Below are 21,537 nucleotides of genomic sequence, written 5' to 3'. Positions count from 1 at the left end.
GTTTCAGATTTTTGACCATTTAAATCCCTATTCTGCCAACAGTTACCCACTAATAATAACAACAGTAGTATTTATATCCTCAGCATATCTCAAGGCACTTTGCAATCTTTAATTTATTTACCCTCAAAACCCCACTGTAAAGTAGGGAAGTACTGTTATCCCAATGGTATGAATGAGGAACTGAGGGACAGAGGGTATGTCTACACACCCCGCGGAAACAAGCCTCCCAGCCCAGGTCAATGGATTTGGCCTAGCAGGACTCATGCTAGTGCTTTAAAAATAACCGTGTAGACTTTGACGTTGTGTCTTAGACTCTGAAGCTTAGAAAGGGAGATGGGCTTCAGGGTCCAAGTTTGAGCCCAAACCACAACTTCAGAGTGCTGTCTACACAGTTATTTTTAGAGCACAAGTGTGAGCCCCACTAGCCCAAATCTATTGGCCCAGTCTGGGAAGCTCGCTGTGTAAACATACCTAGAAAGGCTAAGTGACTTGCCCAAGGTCACACAGGAAGTCTGTAGCAGATCAGGAAAGTGACCCTTACTCTCCCAAATCCTAACCTAGTGCCCTAACTGTTGGACCATCCTTCCTTCTTTCTCTTTGAACTCAATGGGATTGCATACATGTATAAACATTTGGAGAGCTGGAGTCTGTATTTGTGACTGCATTAAAAAGTTTGTCCAATCAAGCAGGGAGAGAATTGGACTGAAAGGCCCAATTCTACTGTTACTTACACTTATGTAAATTTGGATTAAATCCATTGAATTGAATAGGACAGAACCTCAGCTAATGTAAATCAGCATAGCTCTATTTTTAAGTGAATGGAGATATGCTGATTTATATCAGTTGAGGTTCTGGCCAAATGAAGTTACCTTAGAGTAAAACTGGTAAAATGAGAGGAAAATTTGGCTCATAGTGTATAATGTATAGTAATATCTCTAGAACATACTAATAGCATTATTTCCATTATCATGTTTATTTGTCTTCAAACAGCAAGTTATTCAAAGGTAAATGCAAAAAGCAGTGTGATAAGTACCATGATCATGGGAAAATTAATCAAAGACTAGACTAGGTTGGGACATAAGAAGATAGATCAAAATAATTAAATCACTTTTAAATTATGCAATGATGGGCAAACACTTTTAAAACATCTAGTTTACACTGTCTAATGCCCTCTCTCAAGCACAGAATTTAAGAGAATAGTGATCTTTCGGCATATATCATTAGTGTCTGTTATTCAACACGCAATGTTGCTACATGAATTGCACCTGGTCTCTGCACAAGTTTGACTATCATCACTTCTGCAGTATATACAGCATATGTTTGCCCAGAAGTTTTACATTACCACTAACTAATATGAGATGGTGCTGACATGTCAGGCAGTCCTGAATATCTGTTCCCCTCACTTTATAAGGGCAGCATTTAAGGTACCTATGGGACACAGAGGTATCTGCTGTAAATCTGGCCTAATTAAACATGTCAGTTATTAATGAGAAAGACTGAAAATGATTCCTATATTGCTCCAAACTATCCATTCATCCAGGGAGCATTAGCTGTGGGGGAGGGACACAAGTCAAAGAATTAAACAATATTAGGGCTGTGAAGCGATTAAAAAATTAATCATGATTAATTGCGCGATTAATCACACTGCTAAACATTAATAGAATGCCATTTATTTAAATATTTTGGGATGCTCTCTACATTTTCAAATATATTGATTTCAATTACAACACGGAATACAAAGTGTACAGTGCTCACTTTATATTTCTTTTTGATTACAAGTATTTGCACTGTAATAAAACCAAAAGAAAAAGTATTTTTCAATTCACCTAATACAAGTACTGTAGTGCAATTGCTTTATCATGACAGTTGAACTAAGAAATGTAGAATTATGTAAAAAAAAACTGCATTCAAAAATAAAACAATGTAAAATTTTAGAGGCTGAAGTTCACTCAGTCCTACTTCTTGTTCAGCCAGTCGCTCAGACGAACAAGTTTGTTTACATTTGCAGGAGATAATGCTGCCTGCTTCTTGTTTACAGTGTCACCTGAAAGTGAGAACAGGAGTTCGCACGGCACGGTTGGTGTAGCCAGCATCGCAAGACATTTACCTGCCAGATGCACTAAAGATTTATATGTCCCTTCACGCTTCAACCACCATTCCAGGGGACATGGGTCCATGCTGATGACGGGTTCTCCTTGATAACACTCCAAAGCAGTACGGACTGATGCATGTTCATTTTCATTATTTGAGTCAGATACCCAGTGGTGAGCTGGAGCCGGTTCGCACCGGTTCGCGCGAACTGGTTGTTAAACTTAGAAGCAGTTTTAGAACCGGTTGTTAGGGCTCCCTGAGCTCCCGGCCGGGGAGGCTCCCCCAGCGCCTCCGCCGCCTTCCTCCCTCTTGCAGAGCCTCAGCGTGCCGCGCCGCCGGCACCAGCGCTCTGGACTGCTCCTGGGCAGCTCTGCAGCGCCTGCCGCTTTGAGCAGCATGGTAAGGGCCAAGGGGGCCCCGACTCGCGGCGCTAGGGAGGGTGCATGGTGTAGGGCTCAGTGTTATAGAAGGGGGCTGTTGGAGACAGGGCCGGCTTTAGGCACCAGCAAAACAAGCAGGTGCTTGGGGCTGCACATTTCTAGGGGCAGCATTCCGGCGCTGCCCCCGCCGCCCCAGCTCGCCTCCGCCTCTCCCCTCCACTTCTCTACCCTCCCAGGCTTGCCGTGCGCCAAACAGCTGCTTCGCGCGGCAAGCCTGGGAGGGATGGAGGGAGGGAGGGAGAAGCCGAGCGGCGGCACGCTCGGGGGAGGTGGCGGTGGTGGAGCGGAGGTGAGCTGGGGCGGGGAGCCGTTCCTCTGCCCCCCCCCCCCGTTACTTCCTGCACTCCCCCGCCCACCCTTGCTCACCTCCGCTCCGCCTGCTCCCCTGAATGTGCTGCCTCGCCTGAGAGGGATGGGGGAGAAGCGGAGCGGCGGCATGTTCAGGGGAGCAGGCGGAGCGGAGGTGAGCTAGGGCGGGGGGTTGCGGGGGGAGCCATAGGAAGCAATGGGTGGGGGGGAAATGCGGCACGCCCGGGGGAGGAGGTGGAGCCAGGGATTTGGGGAAGGGGTTGGGAAGGGGCAGAGCCAGGGGTGGGGGGACATGAAAAAAAGCGGGGGCGGCTAAAAATTTTTTTGCTTGGGGCAGCAAAAATCCTAGAGCCGGCTCTGGCTGGAGGAGGGGCTCGGTGCTAGAGGGGAGTGCATGGAGCTGCACCGTTTGGGGGGTGTGGGGCTATAGAAGGGCTGCGGGGCCCCGTGTCCTGGGTCGGGGCAGGGGCCGCGCTGCTGCTGGTACCTGCACTGCGCAGCCATCCGGGCAGCTGCTCCGGGGCCCCACGTGCAGAGGCTGATCCGATGCCGCCTTGCTCAGCAGCCGCGGCCGAGCTCCATGCTGCTTCCTGCACGGCCCAGGAAGCGCGGCCAGCTGCGCTGGGCAGGGAGATCAGGCACCATGTGACTGGGCGCCGCGTAGGGCCGAGGAGCCAGGCCCCTGGCAGCAGCAGCCTCCTCTGCCCCAGGAGCCGGGCAGAGCCGGCTGGTGCCATGGCTGGGGGCTGCCTTGGGTGTGCTGGGGCGAGCCCCACCCCAGTCTCTCCTGCTCCTGCGCTGTGGGGCTGTCTGGCCTCCGCCGCTCGGGGGTGCTCACATCCCGCGGTGGGGAGTCGGGCAGAAGGCAGCCTTTGCCTGCAGGGAGCTGCTGCCCCACATGCCGGGAGCGACCGCACTGATGCAAGGACTGCAGGACTCCTGCGCCACCAGCAGGCACCTGGGATGGAGAACGGCCTTGGGGAGGGCAGGGGGGCAGGACAGAGGCACATTCCTTAAATCAGAACTTTTTATAGGGAACCGGTTAAGATTTTGGCAGCTCATCACTGCAGGTACCACCAGCAGAAGATTGTTTTTCTTTTTTGCTGGTTTGGGTTCTGTAGTTTCCGCATCAGAGTGTTGCTCTTTTTAGCCCTGGTCTACACTGGTGGGGGGGTGGGGGGCGATTGATCTAAGTTATGCAACTTCAACTACATGAATAACATAGCTGAAGTCGACGTACTTAGATCAACTTACCCTGGTGTCTTCACCGTGGTGAGTTGACTGCTGCCGCTACCCCGTCAACTCCACCTGCGCCTCTCACTGTTGTGTAGTACAGGAGTCAACAGGAGAGCACTTGGGGATCAATTTATCGCATCTACACTAGATGCGATAAATCGATCCCCGCTGGATCGATCGCTGCCCGCTGATCCAGCTGGTAGTGTAGACTTACCCTAAGATTTCTGTTTAGCATATCTGGCACGTAAATACCTTGCAATGCCAGCTACAAATGTGCCAAGCAAATGCCTGTTCTCATTTTCTGGTGACATTGTAAATAAGAAGAGGGCAGCATTATCTCCTGTAAACATAAACAAACTTGTTTGTCTCTTAGTGATTGGCTGAAAAAGAAGTCAGACTGAGTGGACTTGTAGGCTCTGAAGTTTTACATTGTTTTGTTTTTGAGTATAGTTATGTAAAAAAAAAAATCGACATTTGTAAGTTGCATTTTCACAACAGATATTGCACTACAGTACTTGTATGAGGTGAATTGAAAAATACTATTTCTTTTATCATTTTTACAGTGCAAATATTTATGATAAGAATATACACTTTGATTTCAGTTACAACACAGAATACAATATATATGAAAATGTAAAAAAAATCCAAAATATTTTATAAATTTCACTTGGTATTCTATTGTTTAACATTGTGATTAAAAGTGCAATTAATTGTGATTAAATTTTTAAATCACAATTAATTTTTTGAGTTAATCGTGTGAGTCAACTGTGATTAATCGACAGCCCTAAAAAATATGTCTCATATTTAAGTCAATTCAAGAGATGAGACTTTTTCTTGTGTTCTGGGTAGGCAGGGAGGTGACACTGGCATAGTATAAAAAATACCCTAGAAGATCTTATTGAAATGTGTTTTTAATGCAGCTGAATGAGTGTGAACATTCATGTTGTCTAGCTAGCAATTAGACATTTACATAGCCTTCTAGAACAGAGCCATCTGCTGGGGGAAGCCATGTAGTACAGAACTAAACAGGTCAAGGGACTACTTATTTATACTAAAGGAGTACTTGTGGCACCTTAGAGACTAACCAGTTTATTTGAGCATGAGCTTTCGTGAGCTACAGCTCACTTCATCGGATACAGACTAACACGGCTGTTACTCTGAAACCTTATTTATACTGTAATAGTTTCTTGGTAAATTTAAACACTGGGTCAGATACTCAGCTGGTGTAAATTAGCATAGCTGATCTGGGCTCACATTTCTTAAACACATTAGGGGGCTCATAAGCATTCACATTTCCCAAAAAGAAAAGGAGTACTTGTGGCACCTTAGAGACTAACCAATTTATTTGAGCATAAGCTTTCGTGAGCTACAGCTCACTTCATCGGATGCACAAAACATTCACCTCAGTTACAGCCATGTATGCGTGTGCTTCTCTGAATGAGAGACTGGCCCCAAGATTTTTACTGTAATATTTTGAATATAAATAGTGAATATATTTTGAACTATTAATAATAATAATTATTATTATTACTTGCATTGTGATAGCACCCAAAGATCTCAGTCAGGATCAAGCCCTATTATGCTAGCGACTCTACAAACACAAAGTTACAGATAGTCCCTAGCCCAAAGAATAGAAGTCAGTGGAAGTTTTGGCTGAATAAGAACTGAGTAAGGGAGACAGATCCTCTGCTGCAGAATATCCTCCCTGGCCCAAATTCAGTGGGTGGATCCACCTGGTAGAGTGGTGTAAAGGGCCAGAGCACAGTCCAGGTTTGGGGTTACTGAATTCCAAGAACTGGCTCAAATCAGTTGTCTGTCACAATCCGCTCTTCCCTGGTCACTTAATATTCCCATTCCTTTTTCTCTTTAAGAAAATAAAAAGATTTTAAACTCAGTGCCCTATGTGTATATGTGCGCACACAGTGTACAACACAGTAGACAACTACAGCATTGGTCAAGAGTGGATTTGAATTAGTGATTAGAGGTGAAAGGCTCTGTAGCCCAATTACCAGTCCCTCTGAGCAATCCACTCCCCCACCCCACCTGGATAAACTGTGGACTTTAACATATAACTCGAACAATATTGCTTCTATAGGGCAGGCTGAAGATGCTCCATATCCACAAAGAAATAGACTAATTTTAAATGTATATGTAAATTGTTAAAAAAAAGAGAGCATATGCCTTAACTTGCTGATTTTATTAAATATATGCATGAGAAGTGTTGTTATAAAAATGTACAGTTTTACAGGAATTTAATTATATTTCTGAAATTACTTATATTTGTAAAAACAAGTGAAGTTATGGTGTACAAATGCATGATTAGTTTATGTATGAATATGGGCTCTTGTTCTCCTGCGGTGAACAGAGGAGGAGGCAGGGTCCAGCTAGACTCTGTGGGTATGTCTACTCTGCTAAAAAGACCCCCAGCAGCAAGTCTTAGAGCCTGGCTGTACAGATTTGGGCTTGTCCTACAGCACAAAAAATAGCAGTGTAGATGTTCCCACTTGGTCTGGAGCTCGGGCTCTGAGACCCACCCCTTGTGCCAGGTTTCAGAGCCCAGGCTCCAGCCCAAGCTGGTGTCTACATTGCTATTTTTACCCCATAGCAGGAACCTCCTTTTATCCTTGCCTCACCCCTTCCCCACATATAATTGACCTTTTATTTTCAATTTTCCCTGAACACTTCTCTTTTCTTTTGTCAATTTTCCCCTGAACACTTCTCTTTTCCTTTGTCTATGCCCTTTGAGTCCCCTCTATAACAATTATATATTGTGTATAACTATATTTAATTCTATAGCAGTACTGACAACCCCAAGATTTCAAAAATAATTAAATCAGGCTCCCAAATAATTATGAGATGGAGTTAAAAATCACGAGATTGTAAAAAATATTAATGTTGGTGTGCTACAGCAGTGCCTCCTTGAACACCCTCATAGGTGTGTCTGCCTCAGTTTCTCCTTTCAGAATCCCCAATAGCTCCACTGCAGGCTCTCTGCTTAAATAACAGCTCTTTTGGGGCCCAGTTTATTACCAGAACATAGTTCAAAAAGTCCTCAACAAAAGTCCCAAACTTAGTCCATTTCCCACACTCAATGTACATAATGCTTAAAACCCTACTCTTCTCAGTGGGGACCACACCACACAGGCGCAGCATCTCTGTTGGGAGTCCTTCTGTACCATACTCCAGTGTCTTCTGCCAAAGTTAGATTCCTTGTCAGTTTTCTTCTATCTCTCTGCTAGGACGGCCACTCCAGGCCTTCCAGCTAGAATGGAACCCCACTTTTCCCAGCAGGAACCCCTACAGCCTCTTTGCTAGGAGATCATCCTCACCAGCAGAGCATCCCTCCCTATCCTTGGCCTCCTCATTGTTCCCCTGGGTTCAGCTTTCTGGCACTAAGACATCAGCAGGTGAGCCGCACTGCTGTTCCCCGTCTTCATCCTCTCTGGCCCTCGGCTTTGACTCTCCAGCTTAAAAATCGGTAAGCAACTCCCTCTGTTGCTCTCTGGCCTTTACTCTCTCCAGCCCTGGCTCTCTAGCTTGGGGAAGTTAGCCAGAAAATGCCTATTATTATTACTGCTCTCCTATCATCATGCGTCCTATGGAACCACCTACAGTTTCCTTCAGGGACCTTCCAGAGTCTCCCGGGTCTCTCACCTGCCTTTTTCCTGAATAATTGAGTCTGCACGCTAGGGCAACCCTAACTCACCAGGTCTCTCACCCTCTAGAGCCCAGCTGCCCTCTTTTAAACGCAACTGGGAGGCAGCTGATGAATCACAGGTGCACTGAGCCTACTCCCTCTGAAAGGGCTGGCATCACCCTGTGACAGTTGGGTTCTGTTTATTTATTTTGTTGTGTTTGAGCCTTTAGGATTCACATTTTTAAGCTGTTCTGTGCAACCATGAGACTCAAAACTTATTTTTGTTTTTAAATGAAAGCTGAGATTGTGATATATTCATCTGACTCTAGGAGCTGGTGCTTTAAGAAAAACACCAAATATTGCAAGAGATACTGGCTCAGATCCTACTCTGTAGTTTGGCCGCTTTGCTTTGCACCACCAGCAGCTTCTGGCCCTATATACAGGATAGCTATCCATGGAAGGACCACCCCAGGTTGGGAAGGCCATCCAGTGGGATAGTGTTAGTATAGTAGCTCCTACATGTCCTCACTCTACTGTTGTCAGCATAGGGAACATGGCAGAGGTTTTCTTTCCTATATCCTACTAATCTTTGGCTGTTATAGCATCCCTTTTGGGCCACCAGCAGATAGAATGACTTAGAGTAGATAAAAGGCTGTTCTACATTATGCCAAGGAACTGCACTGGCACACGGCTGGCCCAGAACTGCGGGAGTGCAAAGGTCACCTTTGTACCCCTCTCCTGAGCTGTGCTGTGCATTTCTCAACCATAACTAAGGAGATGGGCCATTATGTCTACTGTTGTTATTAAACCATTTGCTGTTATTTCTATAGTGCCCTAAGTGCCCATAGAGCTGTACAGCAGGAGACCTATCCCAAACTAATTACAGGTTACCTGTCCAAAAGAGTTTACAGTCTAGGAGCACAATATAGAACATTACAACATGAAATCAGAGTGGAACATACTTATTATCAATGTGTGATATAATTATATTTGGTATGGGGAAAATGCGATAGCATGTATGTGCATGAGGGGCTTGGAAGGATTAGATTTTTATCAGTAAATGTTGGTAAATGTTGATATCACCACACACAAGAACATAAGAATGGCCATACTGAGTGAGACAAATGGTCCACCTAGCCCAGTACCCTCTCTTCTGAAAGGTGGTTGATGCCAGATGTTTCAGAGGGAGTGAACAGAACAGGGCAATTTATCCAGTGATCTACCCCGTCATCCATACCCAGCTTCTATCAGTCAGAGGTTTAAGGACACCCAGAGCATGGGGTTGCATCTCTGACCATCTTGGCTAATAGCCATTGATGGACCTATCATCTATGAACTGATCTAATTCTTTTTTTAATCCAGTTATACTTTTGGCCTCCATAATATCCCCTGGCAATCACACGGGTGTGCATTGTGTGAAGTACTTCCTTATGTTTATTTTAAATCTGATGCCTATTAATTTCATTGGGTGACCCCTGATTCCTATGTTATGTGAAGGGGTAAATAACACTTTATTCACTTTCTCCACATCATTCACGATATTGTAGACCTCTGTCATATCTCTCCTCAGTCATCTCTTTTCCAAACTGTACAGTCCTAGACTTTTAAATCTCCCCTCATATGCAACCAGTTCCGTACCCCTAGTCATTTTTGTTGCTCTCCTCTGTACTTTTTCCCAATTCTAAAATATATTTTTGAGATGGAGTGATCAGAACTGAACGCAGTATTCAAGGTGTGGGTGTACCATGGATTTATACAGTGGCAATATGATGTTGTCTGTTTTACTATCTATCCCTTTCCCAGTGGTTCCTGACATTCTGTTAGTTTTTTGACTGCTGCTGCACATTTAATAGGTGTTGTCAGAAAATTATCCATGTTGACTCCAAGATCTCTTTCTTGAGTGGTAACAACTAATTTAGACTCCATCATTTGTATGTATAGTTGGGATTATATTTTCCAATGTGTATTACTTTGCATTTATCAGACCTAGTACACTCTGCTATTTACCTCTCTCCACTGTGCAATCTGGATGTTTATTCCTACCCTTTGTTTCCTGTCTTTTAACCAGTTACTGATCCATAAGAGGACCTCTTATCCCATGACTCTTTACTGTGCTTAATAGACTTTGGTGAGTGTAGGGGCAAGGTTGTGGAAGATTGGCGAGGAGCTAAGTGGTGGACTGAGTATATGACTGGAGGTAAGCGGAGGATGCAGGCAGTTTCAATGAACTTTGTCCGAGAGACCCTGCCAAAAGATATTGCAGCATAGCTCAGCATATTTTTGCCTGTAAACGAGTCAGTTTATGTAATAAGCATAAATCGTATATATAAGAATGTAACCAGCTGTTGACCCCATGTAACCCCGAGATAAGCACGGAAAATATAGCGCCGCAGAGAACTCCCCCCTGGCGGAGTCCTGCCTGGTCAGCTGTCCTGAACGGCCAGAGTCCCCTGCAGCCCCTCCGCGCATCCTAGGGGCTCCCCGCGCAGATTGGAGCCTAATTCTTCCTTCCTTCAATAAAGCATAGTTTACTATTCTTAGGCCTGAGTGTCCTCCTTTCACTGGTATCTTCCCCCCCAGCCCTTGCGGGCACAGTGGGGATCTTGCCAACGGTTTTCTGAAAGTCCAAGTACACTACTTCTACTGGATCACCCTTGTCCACAGGTTTCTTGACCCCCCTATCCCATGACTCTTTACTCTGCTTAAGAGACTTTGGTGGAGATCTTGCCAATGGTTTTCTGAAAGTCCAAGTACACTACTTCTACTGGATCACCCTTGTCCACAAGTTTCTTGACCCCCCCTCAAAGAATTCTAATATATTGGTGAGGCATGATTTCCCTTTACAAAAGCCATGTTGACTGTACCCCCAATATATTGTGTTCATCTATGTGTCTGATAATTCTGTTTTTTACTACAGTTTCAGCCAATTTGCCTGTTACTGAAGTTAGGCTTATTGGCCTGTAACTGCCTCTGGAGCCTTTTTAAAAAATTGGCCTCACATTAGCTATCTGCCAGTCATATGGTACAGAGGCTAAATCATAGGTTACATACCACAGTTAGTAGTTCTGCGATTTCATATTTGAATTCCTTCAGAACACATGGGGGAATACCATCTGGTCCTGGTGACTTATTTCTGTTTATCAACTTGTTCCAAATCATCCTCTATTGACACGTCACTCTGGGACAGTTCCTCAGATCTATCACCTAAAAAGAATGGCTCAGGTGTGGGAATCTTCCTCACATTCTCTGCAGTGAAGACCAATGCAAAGAATTCATTTAGCTTCTCTGCAACAGCCTTTCGCACCTTGATTGTCCAGTGGCCCCACTGATTGTTTGGCAGGCTTTCTTCTTCTGCTGTACTTAAAAACTAACAGCAATTTTTGTTGTGTCTTTTGCCAGTTGCTCTTCTTTTTTGGCCACCCTAATTATACTTTTAAACTTGACTTGCGAGAATTTATGCTCCTTTCTATTTTCCTCTGTAGGATTTAACTTCCAGTTTTTAAAGGATGTCTTTTTGTCTCTAACCGCCTCTTTTACTGTGTTGTTTAGCCGTGATGGCAATTTTTTTTTGGTCCTCTGTTTTTTATTTTGGGTATACAGTTAGTTTGAGCCTCTATCATAGTGTTTTTAAAAAGTGTCCATGCAGCTTGAAGGTATTTTACTCTTGTGACTGTTCCTTTTAATTTCTGTTTAATTAGCTTCCTCATTTTTGTGTAGTTCTCCTTTTTGAAGTTAAATGCTACTGTGGTGGGTTTCTTTGGCATTTTCCCCCATACAAGGATGCTACATTTAATTCCATTATGGTTGCTATTATCAAGAAGTTCAGCTATATTCACCTCTTGAACAGATCCTGTGTGCCATTTAGGACTAAATCAGGAATTGCCTCTCCCCTTGTGAGTTTCAGGATTAGCTGCTCCAAGAAGCAGTCATTAATGGTGTCTAGAAATTTTATGTCTGCATCCCATTCTGAGGTGACATGTTCCCAGTTAATATGTGGATAGCTGAAATTGCCCATTATTATTGGGTTTTCTGTTTTTGCGGCCTCTCTAATCTCCCTGAGCATTTCACAATCATAGTCACCATCCTGGTCAGGTGGTCGTCAGTATGTTCCTACTGATACAATCTTCTTATTCAAGCATGGAATTTCTATCCATAGAGATTCTATGGTATTGTTGGATTCATTTAAGATTTTTACTGTATTTGACTCTATGCTTTCTTTCACATACAGTGCCACTTCCTCACTGTGTGACCTACATATTTTGCCTACTATCATGCCTACATATTTTGAATCATAGAACTGGAAGGGACCTCGAGAGGTCATCTAGTCCAGTCCCTGCACTCAAGGCAGGACTAAGTATTATCTAGACCATCCCTGACAGCTGTTTGTTCAACCTGCTTTTAAAAATCCCCAATGATGGAGATTCCACAACCTCCCTAGGCAATTTATTCCAGTACTTAACCACTCTGACAGTTAGGAAGTTTTTCCTAATGTCCAGCCTAAACCTCCCTTGCTGCAATTTAAGCCCATTGCTTCTTGTCCTATCCTCAGAGGTTAAGGACAATAATTTTTCTCCCTCCTCCTTGTAACAACCTTTTATGTACTTGAAAACTGTTATCACGTCGCCTCTCAGTCTTCTCTTCTCCAGACTAAACAAACCTGATTTTTTCAATCTTCCCTCACAGGTCATATTTTCTAGACCTTTAATCATTTTTGTCGCTCTTCTCTGGAGTTTCTCCAATTGGTCCACATCTTTCCTGAAACGTGGCTCCCAGAACTGGACACAATACTCCAGTTGAGGCCTAATGAGTGCAGAGTAGAGCAGAAGAATTACTTCTCATATCTTGCTTACAGTACTCCTGCTAATATAGCCCAGAATTATGTTTGCTTTTTTTGCAACATCATTACACTGTTGACTCATATTTAGCTTGTGATCCACTATGACCCCCAGATCCCTTTCTGCAGTATTCCTTCCTAGGCAGTGATTTCCCATTTTGTATGTGTGCAACTGATTGTTCCTTCCTAAGTGGAGTACTTTGCATTTGTCCTTATTAAATTTCATGCTATTTACTTCAGACCATTTCTCCAGTTTGTCCAGATCATTTTGAAGTTTAATCCTATCCTCCAAAGCACTTGCAACCCCTCCCAGCTTGGTATCGTTCACAAGCTTTATAAGTGTACTCTCTATGTTATTATCTAAATCATCGATGAAGATATTGAACAGAACCAGACTCAGAACCGATCCCTACAGGACCCCACTCGTTATGCCCTTTCAGCATGACTGAACCACTGATAACTACACTCTGGGAATCATTTTCCAACCAGTTATGCAGCCACCTTGTAGTAGCTTCATCTAGGTTGCATTTTCCTAGTTTGTTTATGAGGTCATGCGAAACAGTATCAAAAGCCTTATTAAAGTCAAGATATACCACACCTACCGCTTCCCCCTTATCCACAAGGCTTGTTACCCTGTCAAAGAAAGCTATCAGGTTGGTTTGACGTGACCTGTTCTTGACAAATCCATACTGTTGTTTATCACCTTATTATCTTCTAGGTGTTTGATAATTGATTGCTTAATTATTTGCTCCATTATCTTTCCAGGGACAGAAGTTAAACTGACTGGTCTGTAATTCCCCGGGTTTGTCCTTATTTCCCTTTTTATAGATGAGTACTATATTTGCCCTTTTCCAGTCTTCTGGAATGTCTCCCATCTCCCATGACTTTTCAAAGATAATTGCTAATGGCTCAGATATCTCCTCAGTCAGCTCCTTGAGTATTCTAGGATGCATTTCATCAGGTCCTGGTGATTTGAAGACATCTAACTTGTCTAAGTAATTTTTGACTCGTTCTTTCCCTATTTTAGACTCTGATCCTACCTCATTTTCACTGGCATTCACTACATTAGACGTCCAGTTGCCACCAACCTTCTTGGTGAAAACCGAAACAAAGAAGTCATTAAGCACCTTTGCCATTTCCACATTTTCTGTTATTGTCTTTCCCCCCTCATTGAGTAACAGGCCTACTCTGTCCTTGGTCTTCCTCTTGCTTCTAATGTATTTGTAGAATGTTTTCTTGTTTCCTTTTATGTCCCTAGCTAGTTTGATCTTGTATTGTGCCTTGGCTTTTCTAATTTTGTTGCTACATACTTGTGTTATTTGTTTATATTCATCCTTTGTAATTTGACCAAGTTTCCACTTTTCGTAGGACTCTTTTTTGAGTTTTAGATCATTGAAGATCTCCTCGTGAAGCCTGGGTGGTCTCTTGCCATACTTCCTATCTTTCCTACACAGTGGGATAGTTTACACACACAAAACAACAAAAAATATTTCCATTGATAATAATCCAAATTTACAGATGGGCAAAGTAACAAAAAATATTGCTTGAGAACTAATTAGAGTTTGATTTAAGAATATTTATTTTGTATATTTTGACATGTGATGGTGACAATTTGGGTTTTAACGATTATAAAACTTTAATTTTTTGAATCACAATGTCTACTCTCATTAAATAATTACTGTCTGACTCACTGACGTCTGACACCCCCCACATAACTTCCCACAACTGTGAAAACTTAAATAAATATAGAAAAAGGCACTTAAAATAGACGGATATTATCCATTGAAATTATTTTAAAAAGTTGAATTTTGCCAAGCTTGGCAAAGGCACTATATAAAATTAGTTACGGTATTATTTCCAGAAGGGATTAATTAAGCTGCAAGTTCATCAGGCGTGCTATTTTCCATATAATGCATGTTAGTTTACACTTGCCTTTACTGATTTGGAATGCCTCGGAAGTAAAAGCTATGTGAACTTACATAATACTGCTCTGCTAACATTGGACATATACAGTGCCCCCAAACTAAGAGACAAATTAACATTAATTTTGCTCTCGGCTGTGGATAAGCTACCCTAGTCTTCTTTGTGAAAATGAATGTACATTCCAATGACCAAAAAAAAAAATTGTTTTCAGTCTGGAATCCCATTCCTCCTTATTATGCTTTTCATTTCTCTTAGTACGTCTGACTGACAGGCCCAGAGCAAGGTTTGGCAAATATCACTGTAGAGATTTCATACCTACTTTACAGTTTTCTCTCAATAAACAAAAGGTCTCCAATAAAGTCATTTTTTATTTGAGTGAGTTTAAAAGTGATCTGGAATAAACACCACCATGCAGCCAAGACATCAGACACTATACATTTGTATTTCACTGTCTCTTGGAAATAGACAGATCTAATATTTCGAGCACATAATCTAGTCTATATAATGCTTTTTTCAAAGCATTGTGGGCCTGATTTTCAGAGCAAACACAACTCCAGTTGATGTTAATACAAAACACATGCTAGTTTAGTGACCACATATATTCTTTCATTATACTATAGAATACCAGGGGTAGAAGGGACCACAGGAGGTCATCTAGTCCAACTCCCTGCTCAAAGCAGGACCAATCCCCAATTTTTGCCCCAGATCCCTAAATGGCCCCCTCACAGATTGATCTCACAACCTTAGGTTTAGCAGGCTAATGCGCAAACCACTGAGCTATTCCTCCCCCCAAGTCTCTCTATAGCAAGTCTCTCTCTCAAAATATGGCAAAGAACTGTAAATTAACTGTGATGTTTTGTATGACTTGCAAGTTATATTTTTTCAACTGATTAGATTTAGCTTATGGTATAGTGGTTGATTCATACTACATTTTAATTTGTTTAGTTTCAATAAAAAATAATTTTTTTAAATGAAAAATATAAGTTCATTTCAAAAGCTAGTTTGTTAGCAAACAATATTTCTGTGAGTTATTTTGGCAGGATGTTCCTATTGATCCAGAACCCTCTTCAGCTAAAGCCATGTTTTTCTAACCATGTTCATAAATCCGTCACAAAATATTAATGCATGATAGCGCTTTCTACAATAGTCTTTGCACTTACACAACAACTTAGTTACAATGTAAAGGTGGTTTTGTTGCCTCATTTAGGACACTAGATCTATTATTTTGAGCAAATTGTCGCACTCACTTACCTTGAGACAACCAGTGGTAGAATCAACATTTTCAGCATCCTCATCAATAACTCCCCGGGGAATTGGAAATAACTAATTTCCTACAAATATATGGAGAGATGTGTTTATGGTTTTGATGTGTAAGAGTCTCTTTCTTCACAAGGCACCTTACAGCTGCTGGTAAAACTGAATGATCTCATAAAATTGTACGATCGGTTTATATTACTTGCAACTACTGCATATCATTTCAAGTGGTACAGATGGAAGAAGTTGGGGAAATTTTTTGTAATTGACTAGGACTACGTAATGTGTTCTGACTAGGGCTATGTAACGTGTTCAGGAGAAAATAAAATAAGCTTTGCTTCACTCAGGGACACTTTGAAATATTGTGGATCTAAAAAAAAAACAAACAAAAAACAATTCTGCCTTAACAGTACAATGAAATAGGTGCTAGTGAGAATTCATTAGTCACAGACACCTGTCCTAATGATCAGTAATATCTCTATCCCCTTCAGTGGTTTCTCCATATTAATCTAATTGTATTGTGCATCTGCGTGCCAAAACAGTCAAATATATAGACCCTTTATGGGCCACAATTAATAGGTTTCGCTGCATAATCTCTTTATTCTGTATTTTGCCCATTTCACTCTATGTGCATGAAGCTATTGTTTGGACGTAGAAGATTTTCAACTCAGGGCCAGCAGCAGAATATGACAAAATTGGTTTAATGATCACATATTTTTGAAGTACCATAACTTGTTTAAAATATTAAAATGTATATTCTTAGGGAAAAATTTGTTCAGCAATGCATTTGTCACTGCCTGTCTGGTCTGTCAGGCTATTCTGGATAGGAAGAATTGAGCACCTACAAACAGATTAGTAGAGGTGTTTGAAGAGAAATCCCCTGGTGAATGTAATAAGTTGTGCTTTTATTAATGGGACATCCCAGTTCAGTTCTTATAAAATATACTCAGTGTGAAATAAATTTCTGTTAGTCTGGGTATGTTAACCATAAAAAGTTCCCTAGTATTTTCATTGGAAATACATGTTCTAATACAAATTCAAATAGAATGTACTCTGACACCAGTTAACATGTTACACTGTTACCATTTCCATATAGTACAATGCAGTATTTCATTCAGTTTCAAAACCCTGTATTCATACATGCAACATCACAATGTGCTTCTTCAGGTAGACTTGCAGTGTCTTAATGACAGTTTGTCCAGCATATATTGTATATAAAATCTACGGAAGGACACAAAGAAAACAAGGTAGGCGCCTATCAAAATACTACCACACTAACAAATTAATTTTTATCTTGAAATACCCATCCTTGAAGTTCCATAGGTTGTTTTATCTCCTCTTTTGCTACAGAACTGACATTTTCTGCCCAGTGTCACACTCATTTGTTACTGACCTGCTGAGAGAGCCGCCTGGTCCTGAGGAAGAATCCAAGAAGACATCCCACTATGACAGACAATACTGACAGAATGAGCAAACCATTTCTTTTACAAACATCCTTGACCCGAGCCAGCATTGCATCAAATGCCACTGCCATGCTGTCCTCAGTGCTCTTTGGAGAAGAATCAGCATCCCATGCAGAGAGACCTCACTAGCTTCCCTTGTTAGAATAGACAGCTCTAGCTCTGTATAGATCAGATCAAAGCACTTCTAGGACTGCTTAGCTGACCAGCAAGGTCACCCCTCTGCCAATAGCCACCAAGCATGCAGCTGGCATTATTGTTCCAAATTAATACCAACAATCCTATTATTGACTACATCATTAAGAACCTGGAAGAAGATTAAGGAGCTCTGGAAAATTAGAACAGAATGTAGTAGTATTTCTAAAACAAGAGTGAGTCAGAACAGAGTGACACTCACATGAATGAAAAATAATATTTTCATGCATTCCTTAACCCTTGAAGCATGGTCTCCTAACATCCAGGCCTAGAAAGAAGTAGTGAAAGTTATGCATTTAAATGGACAGAAAATATGTTTTTCATACAGTACATATACTAAAGGGCAGGGCAGGTAACACTTTGAACTGGACTATCACAACAGGTCAGATCAGGTGAGACTGAACTTCATTAACTAAATCAGATCTGGTTTTTGCTTGTAGTAAATGTGGTTAGCAAAAGGCTGGGCAAATACAATGATAAACTGCATTAACAAACTGAATATTATTGGAGAAAAACATAAAAGGGGACTGGACAGTACTTCACATTTTTTATCTTGGGAGTGAAATGATTTCACTTTCCCCCCTTCCACTGTGTTGATTAGAGCAGGGGCCAACTTACTTTCAGAGGATTATCAGCCTAACCCACATGGATCTTTCCTTTCCTTTGGTATGTCTAATCGTCCCATTCATTCAATTCAAACATAGATTTTTATGCAGTATAATGAATGTCTTGTAAAACTATACTATCACAACCATCCACTAAACTATAGCATACCGTATTGTTAGTACAGTGTTTGGACCATAACTCTAGCATTCTGAAGTGTTTCTATAAACAATCTATAACACTGTACAGTATACTTGGGGGATTCATAAGATTATATTTAGCACTGTATTATATTATAGATGAGCATACTACACATGAGCACTGTAGAAAAGCCCATGAGGAAATTAATAATTATGTATTCAGTACAGAGTTTTGTATGGTAAATATGGCATGGGGCCACACACTGAATGATGAGACCAAAAAGAAATACTGAATATAAATAAATAATATAAAATAAACAAATAAATAAACCAAAAATATAGTAATGAGTAGTGAGCAGCATCCCTCCATCTTGTGCACTGAATGAGGCTAGATCCCAGAAAAAAAAAGTGTGTGTTTATGTAATTAAAGACTGTATCACAATTTATATGCACAAGAGGGCCAAATTAAGGTTGCACAGGCAACCTTAATTCTGGAGTAACCTAACTTTTGGGTGCTTGACTTTGCAATCTTAATATTCTTTTAACAGATTTTTTTAAAATATAATTCCTTATATTTTTAAAAAATCAAACAGAAAAAACAGAAATTTTACTATGTGGAACCATATTGATCCTCACACTCCACAGCACACACATTTGTCACTTGAGCTAACAGTGCAATCAATAGCAGGAGCAGGTTGTTATCTGGGATGTGGGCCAGCAACTAGAGGGGGATGTGACACACACTTTAGCAGTTGGTTTTCACAGTTATTTACCAGACAGAGGAATAATGCTGAGACTCAGGAATCCTGGATTCATTTCAGGTTCTGGAAGAAAGTGTATCTAGTGGTTACAGACCCTTCTTTTCCACCCACCCCTAGTATGTGTCATAACAGCCTTTCTCTGCCTAATCCCTGCCCTCACAGCCTGTCTCTGTCCTTGCCACTGCCTCTATCCCCCACAAGCTTGTCTCTGCCCACTCTGCCCCACCCTATTCCACCTCTGTCCTCCTTCCTCCAGTCTGTCTCTGCTCCCACCGCCCTATGGCATTCCAGTTAGGCAGCTTCCTCCTTCTCCATGCAGCCCCTAGGCACCAGCAGCAGGATCACTGACAGCACAGAAAAGACAGTTTCCCTACTCTCAGTTTCTGCACCTAATGTTACAGTGACTCCTCAGTGCTTGGAGGAGCAAATGCAGAGAAAGTTGTGCGCAGACCAGGTTTGGAGCATGTCCAGTACAGACAATCATCTGAGAATTTAGCTCCAGGCCAATGGGAGCTGCTGGAAGCGGCGGCCAGTATGTCCCTCGGCCCATGCCACTTCCAGCAGCTCCCATTGGCTTGGAGCAGCGAACCGCGGCCACTGGGAGCCACAATTGGCCGAACCTGCAGACGCGGCATGTAAACAAACTGGCCCAGGCCGCCAGGGGCTTTCCCTGCACAAGCAGCGGAACAAATTTGGGAACCACTGCTCTACAGCTTTACTTGGATATGATATTCAAGTCCTGTTCCAAACTGTTGTGCAATGTTGCTGTGCTCTGATTATTGTTATAAACCATCCCAGAGATGGCTGCATTTCAGGAGCAGTTCCCATATATACAGTTTGTAAGGCTCTTTAGAACCCTTCTAAAGCAAAGGCACTTTCTAAATGTAGGTAATTAAAAATCTGCTATTACTCATCCAACACTTAAGTCTCCTACCCCCTCCACAATCCATCTTCTACGTATTTGCTTCCATGAATTGCTAAGTCTCTGAAAACACACCTTTTCTACGTGGTACATCTAGGTCAAGAGGCTTCACACCAATCTGTAATAACAGGAAAATAAACTATCCAAAATGAAATTTACACTATAATTATGTACTGTAGTAGGGAATATAAATAAAAACTTAAGTCTGGCATATGCTATAATTAATAAAATGTTAGCCATTCACTTGAACACTGATAACATATCTGTGTAATGGTATAACCACGGTACGTTGTACCAAACACATACTATATATGGGTTCAGTTCTCAGCCCACCAATTTGTTATATGACCTTGGGAAAGACTCTTCATGTCTGTAAAATGGGGACAATACTACTGCTGTAACAGGATCAGAGTGGTGAAGTTACTTGATCCTACAAGGTGCTGAGCACCTTCAGTTCCTGTTCACTTTAATGGGAATTGAGGGCACTCTGCACCTCACGGGAGGCATTCATCATCTTGAAGGATGGTATCTTAAATAGGTGTAAAGTATTATCATTATGGCATTTTCCTTTCGTGATTTACACTCGGGAATTTTCCTACTTATACCTTTCTTTTAAAGAGACTATCAATTTAAAAAAAAATCCCATTTATGACTGTAAATGTGCTGTTATTACATGTAGCACTAAAGATTACTATAACTTAAAGAAAAATATATATTGTAATTTGTTTATGTTGCACATTTGAAAATACTTTTGTGTGTAATGACTTTCACTGTTTCCCCTGTATAGTCAATGAATCAATTTCCCCTTTTATTCCTGTGGGTCTTTCACAAAGCAACAGGGTAGAGAAAACTTTAAAACAAGAAAGTGTAGTTTAAAACCACAAAAACTGGAAGGGGGACTAAATGGCAAGAATAGTTCCTGAAACTACTGTTAGGTTAAACCTTTTTTTAAAAGCTAAAATTTCAAGTCAAAAGTGCCTCTTTAATTATTGATATGTTCATCCTCTGAACATTTTAAAAACATTTTTGAGGCTTCTGTTATATAAGAAGTTAAGACAGCGGCATAGACACCAAGATATTTTCACCTTGGTAATTTGATTGATGAAACTACTAGTGAAGTACCCATGACTAATTCCTTGAGGTATTTAAAAAGAAAAGGAGTACTTGTGGCACCTTAGAGACTAACCAATTTATTTGAGCATAAGCTTTCGTGAGCTACACCTCACTTCATCGGATCCATGCTGTGGATCCATACTGTAGTCTGCGAATACAGACTAACACGGCTGTTACTCTGAAACCTGAGGTATTTAAGTGACAGTACAGCCCCTGAGATGGAACTCAGAGATCAGTGTAACATTAGTGACCTGTACCTATCTCAGAAGTAACTCAGTCTTAGGTTGTCAGTAAAATTCCTTCAGACAGCAGCAGGAAAAGATGGGGCAAAACTGAAAATAAGTGGAATCTTACAAATATTAGAAAAGAGATTTTTCAAAGTACAGAAGCTTCTCTTTTTGTGGATTTTTAATTTGCTGTGGGATGCATTCACCTGTATGAATACTTCACTCACCTGCAAGAATACGCTGCTGTAATTTTAGCATCAAAGATGTTAAGAGATGGAAAAGGCCCATTACTAGCAGATCATCTTGCTCACATCCTTACCTATGGAGGATTACTCTTAATACTGTACCCTGTTGTGTCCAGTTACAATATTTCCCGTCAAACATACTTTCAG

General features: G+C 41.6%; 1 protein-coding gene across 5 annotated transcripts in view; it reads right to left on the bottom strand.

Moving 5' to 3' along the window:
• The window catches only part of SLC1A7 (solute carrier family 1 member 7), a 92,843-nt gene extending 71,531 nt beyond the window's left edge, over positions 1-21,312 (bottom strand). For 2 of the 5 annotated variants that reach the window (XM_043521091.1, XM_043521093.1), the window contains exons 1-2: positions 17,118-18,528; positions 15,722-15,801 (exon numbers count right to left, since the gene is read on the bottom strand). In XM_043521091.1, coding sequence (XP_043377026.1) covers positions 15,722-15,801; positions 17,118-17,258 — 221 coding nt within the window. In that variant the 5' untranslated portion in view covers positions 17,259-18,528. Of the gene's footprint in view, positions 1-15,721; positions 15,802-17,117; positions 18,533-18,895; positions 18,947-19,880 lie in introns of those variants that run through there. The other 3 variants (XM_037907171.2, XM_007062178.4, XM_043521092.1) reach the window with 3 other exon arrangements.
• Between the last annotated feature and the right edge of the window lie 225 nt (positions 21,313-21,537).

The sequence above is a fragment of the Chelonia mydas genome, chromosome 8, assembly GCF_015237465.2.
Source record: "Chelonia mydas isolate rCheMyd1 chromosome 8, rCheMyd1.pri.v2, whole genome shotgun sequence".
NCBI lineage: Eukaryota > Metazoa > Chordata > Testudines > Cheloniidae > Chelonia > Chelonia mydas.
This window is presented reverse-complemented; position numbering and strand designations above follow the sequence as displayed.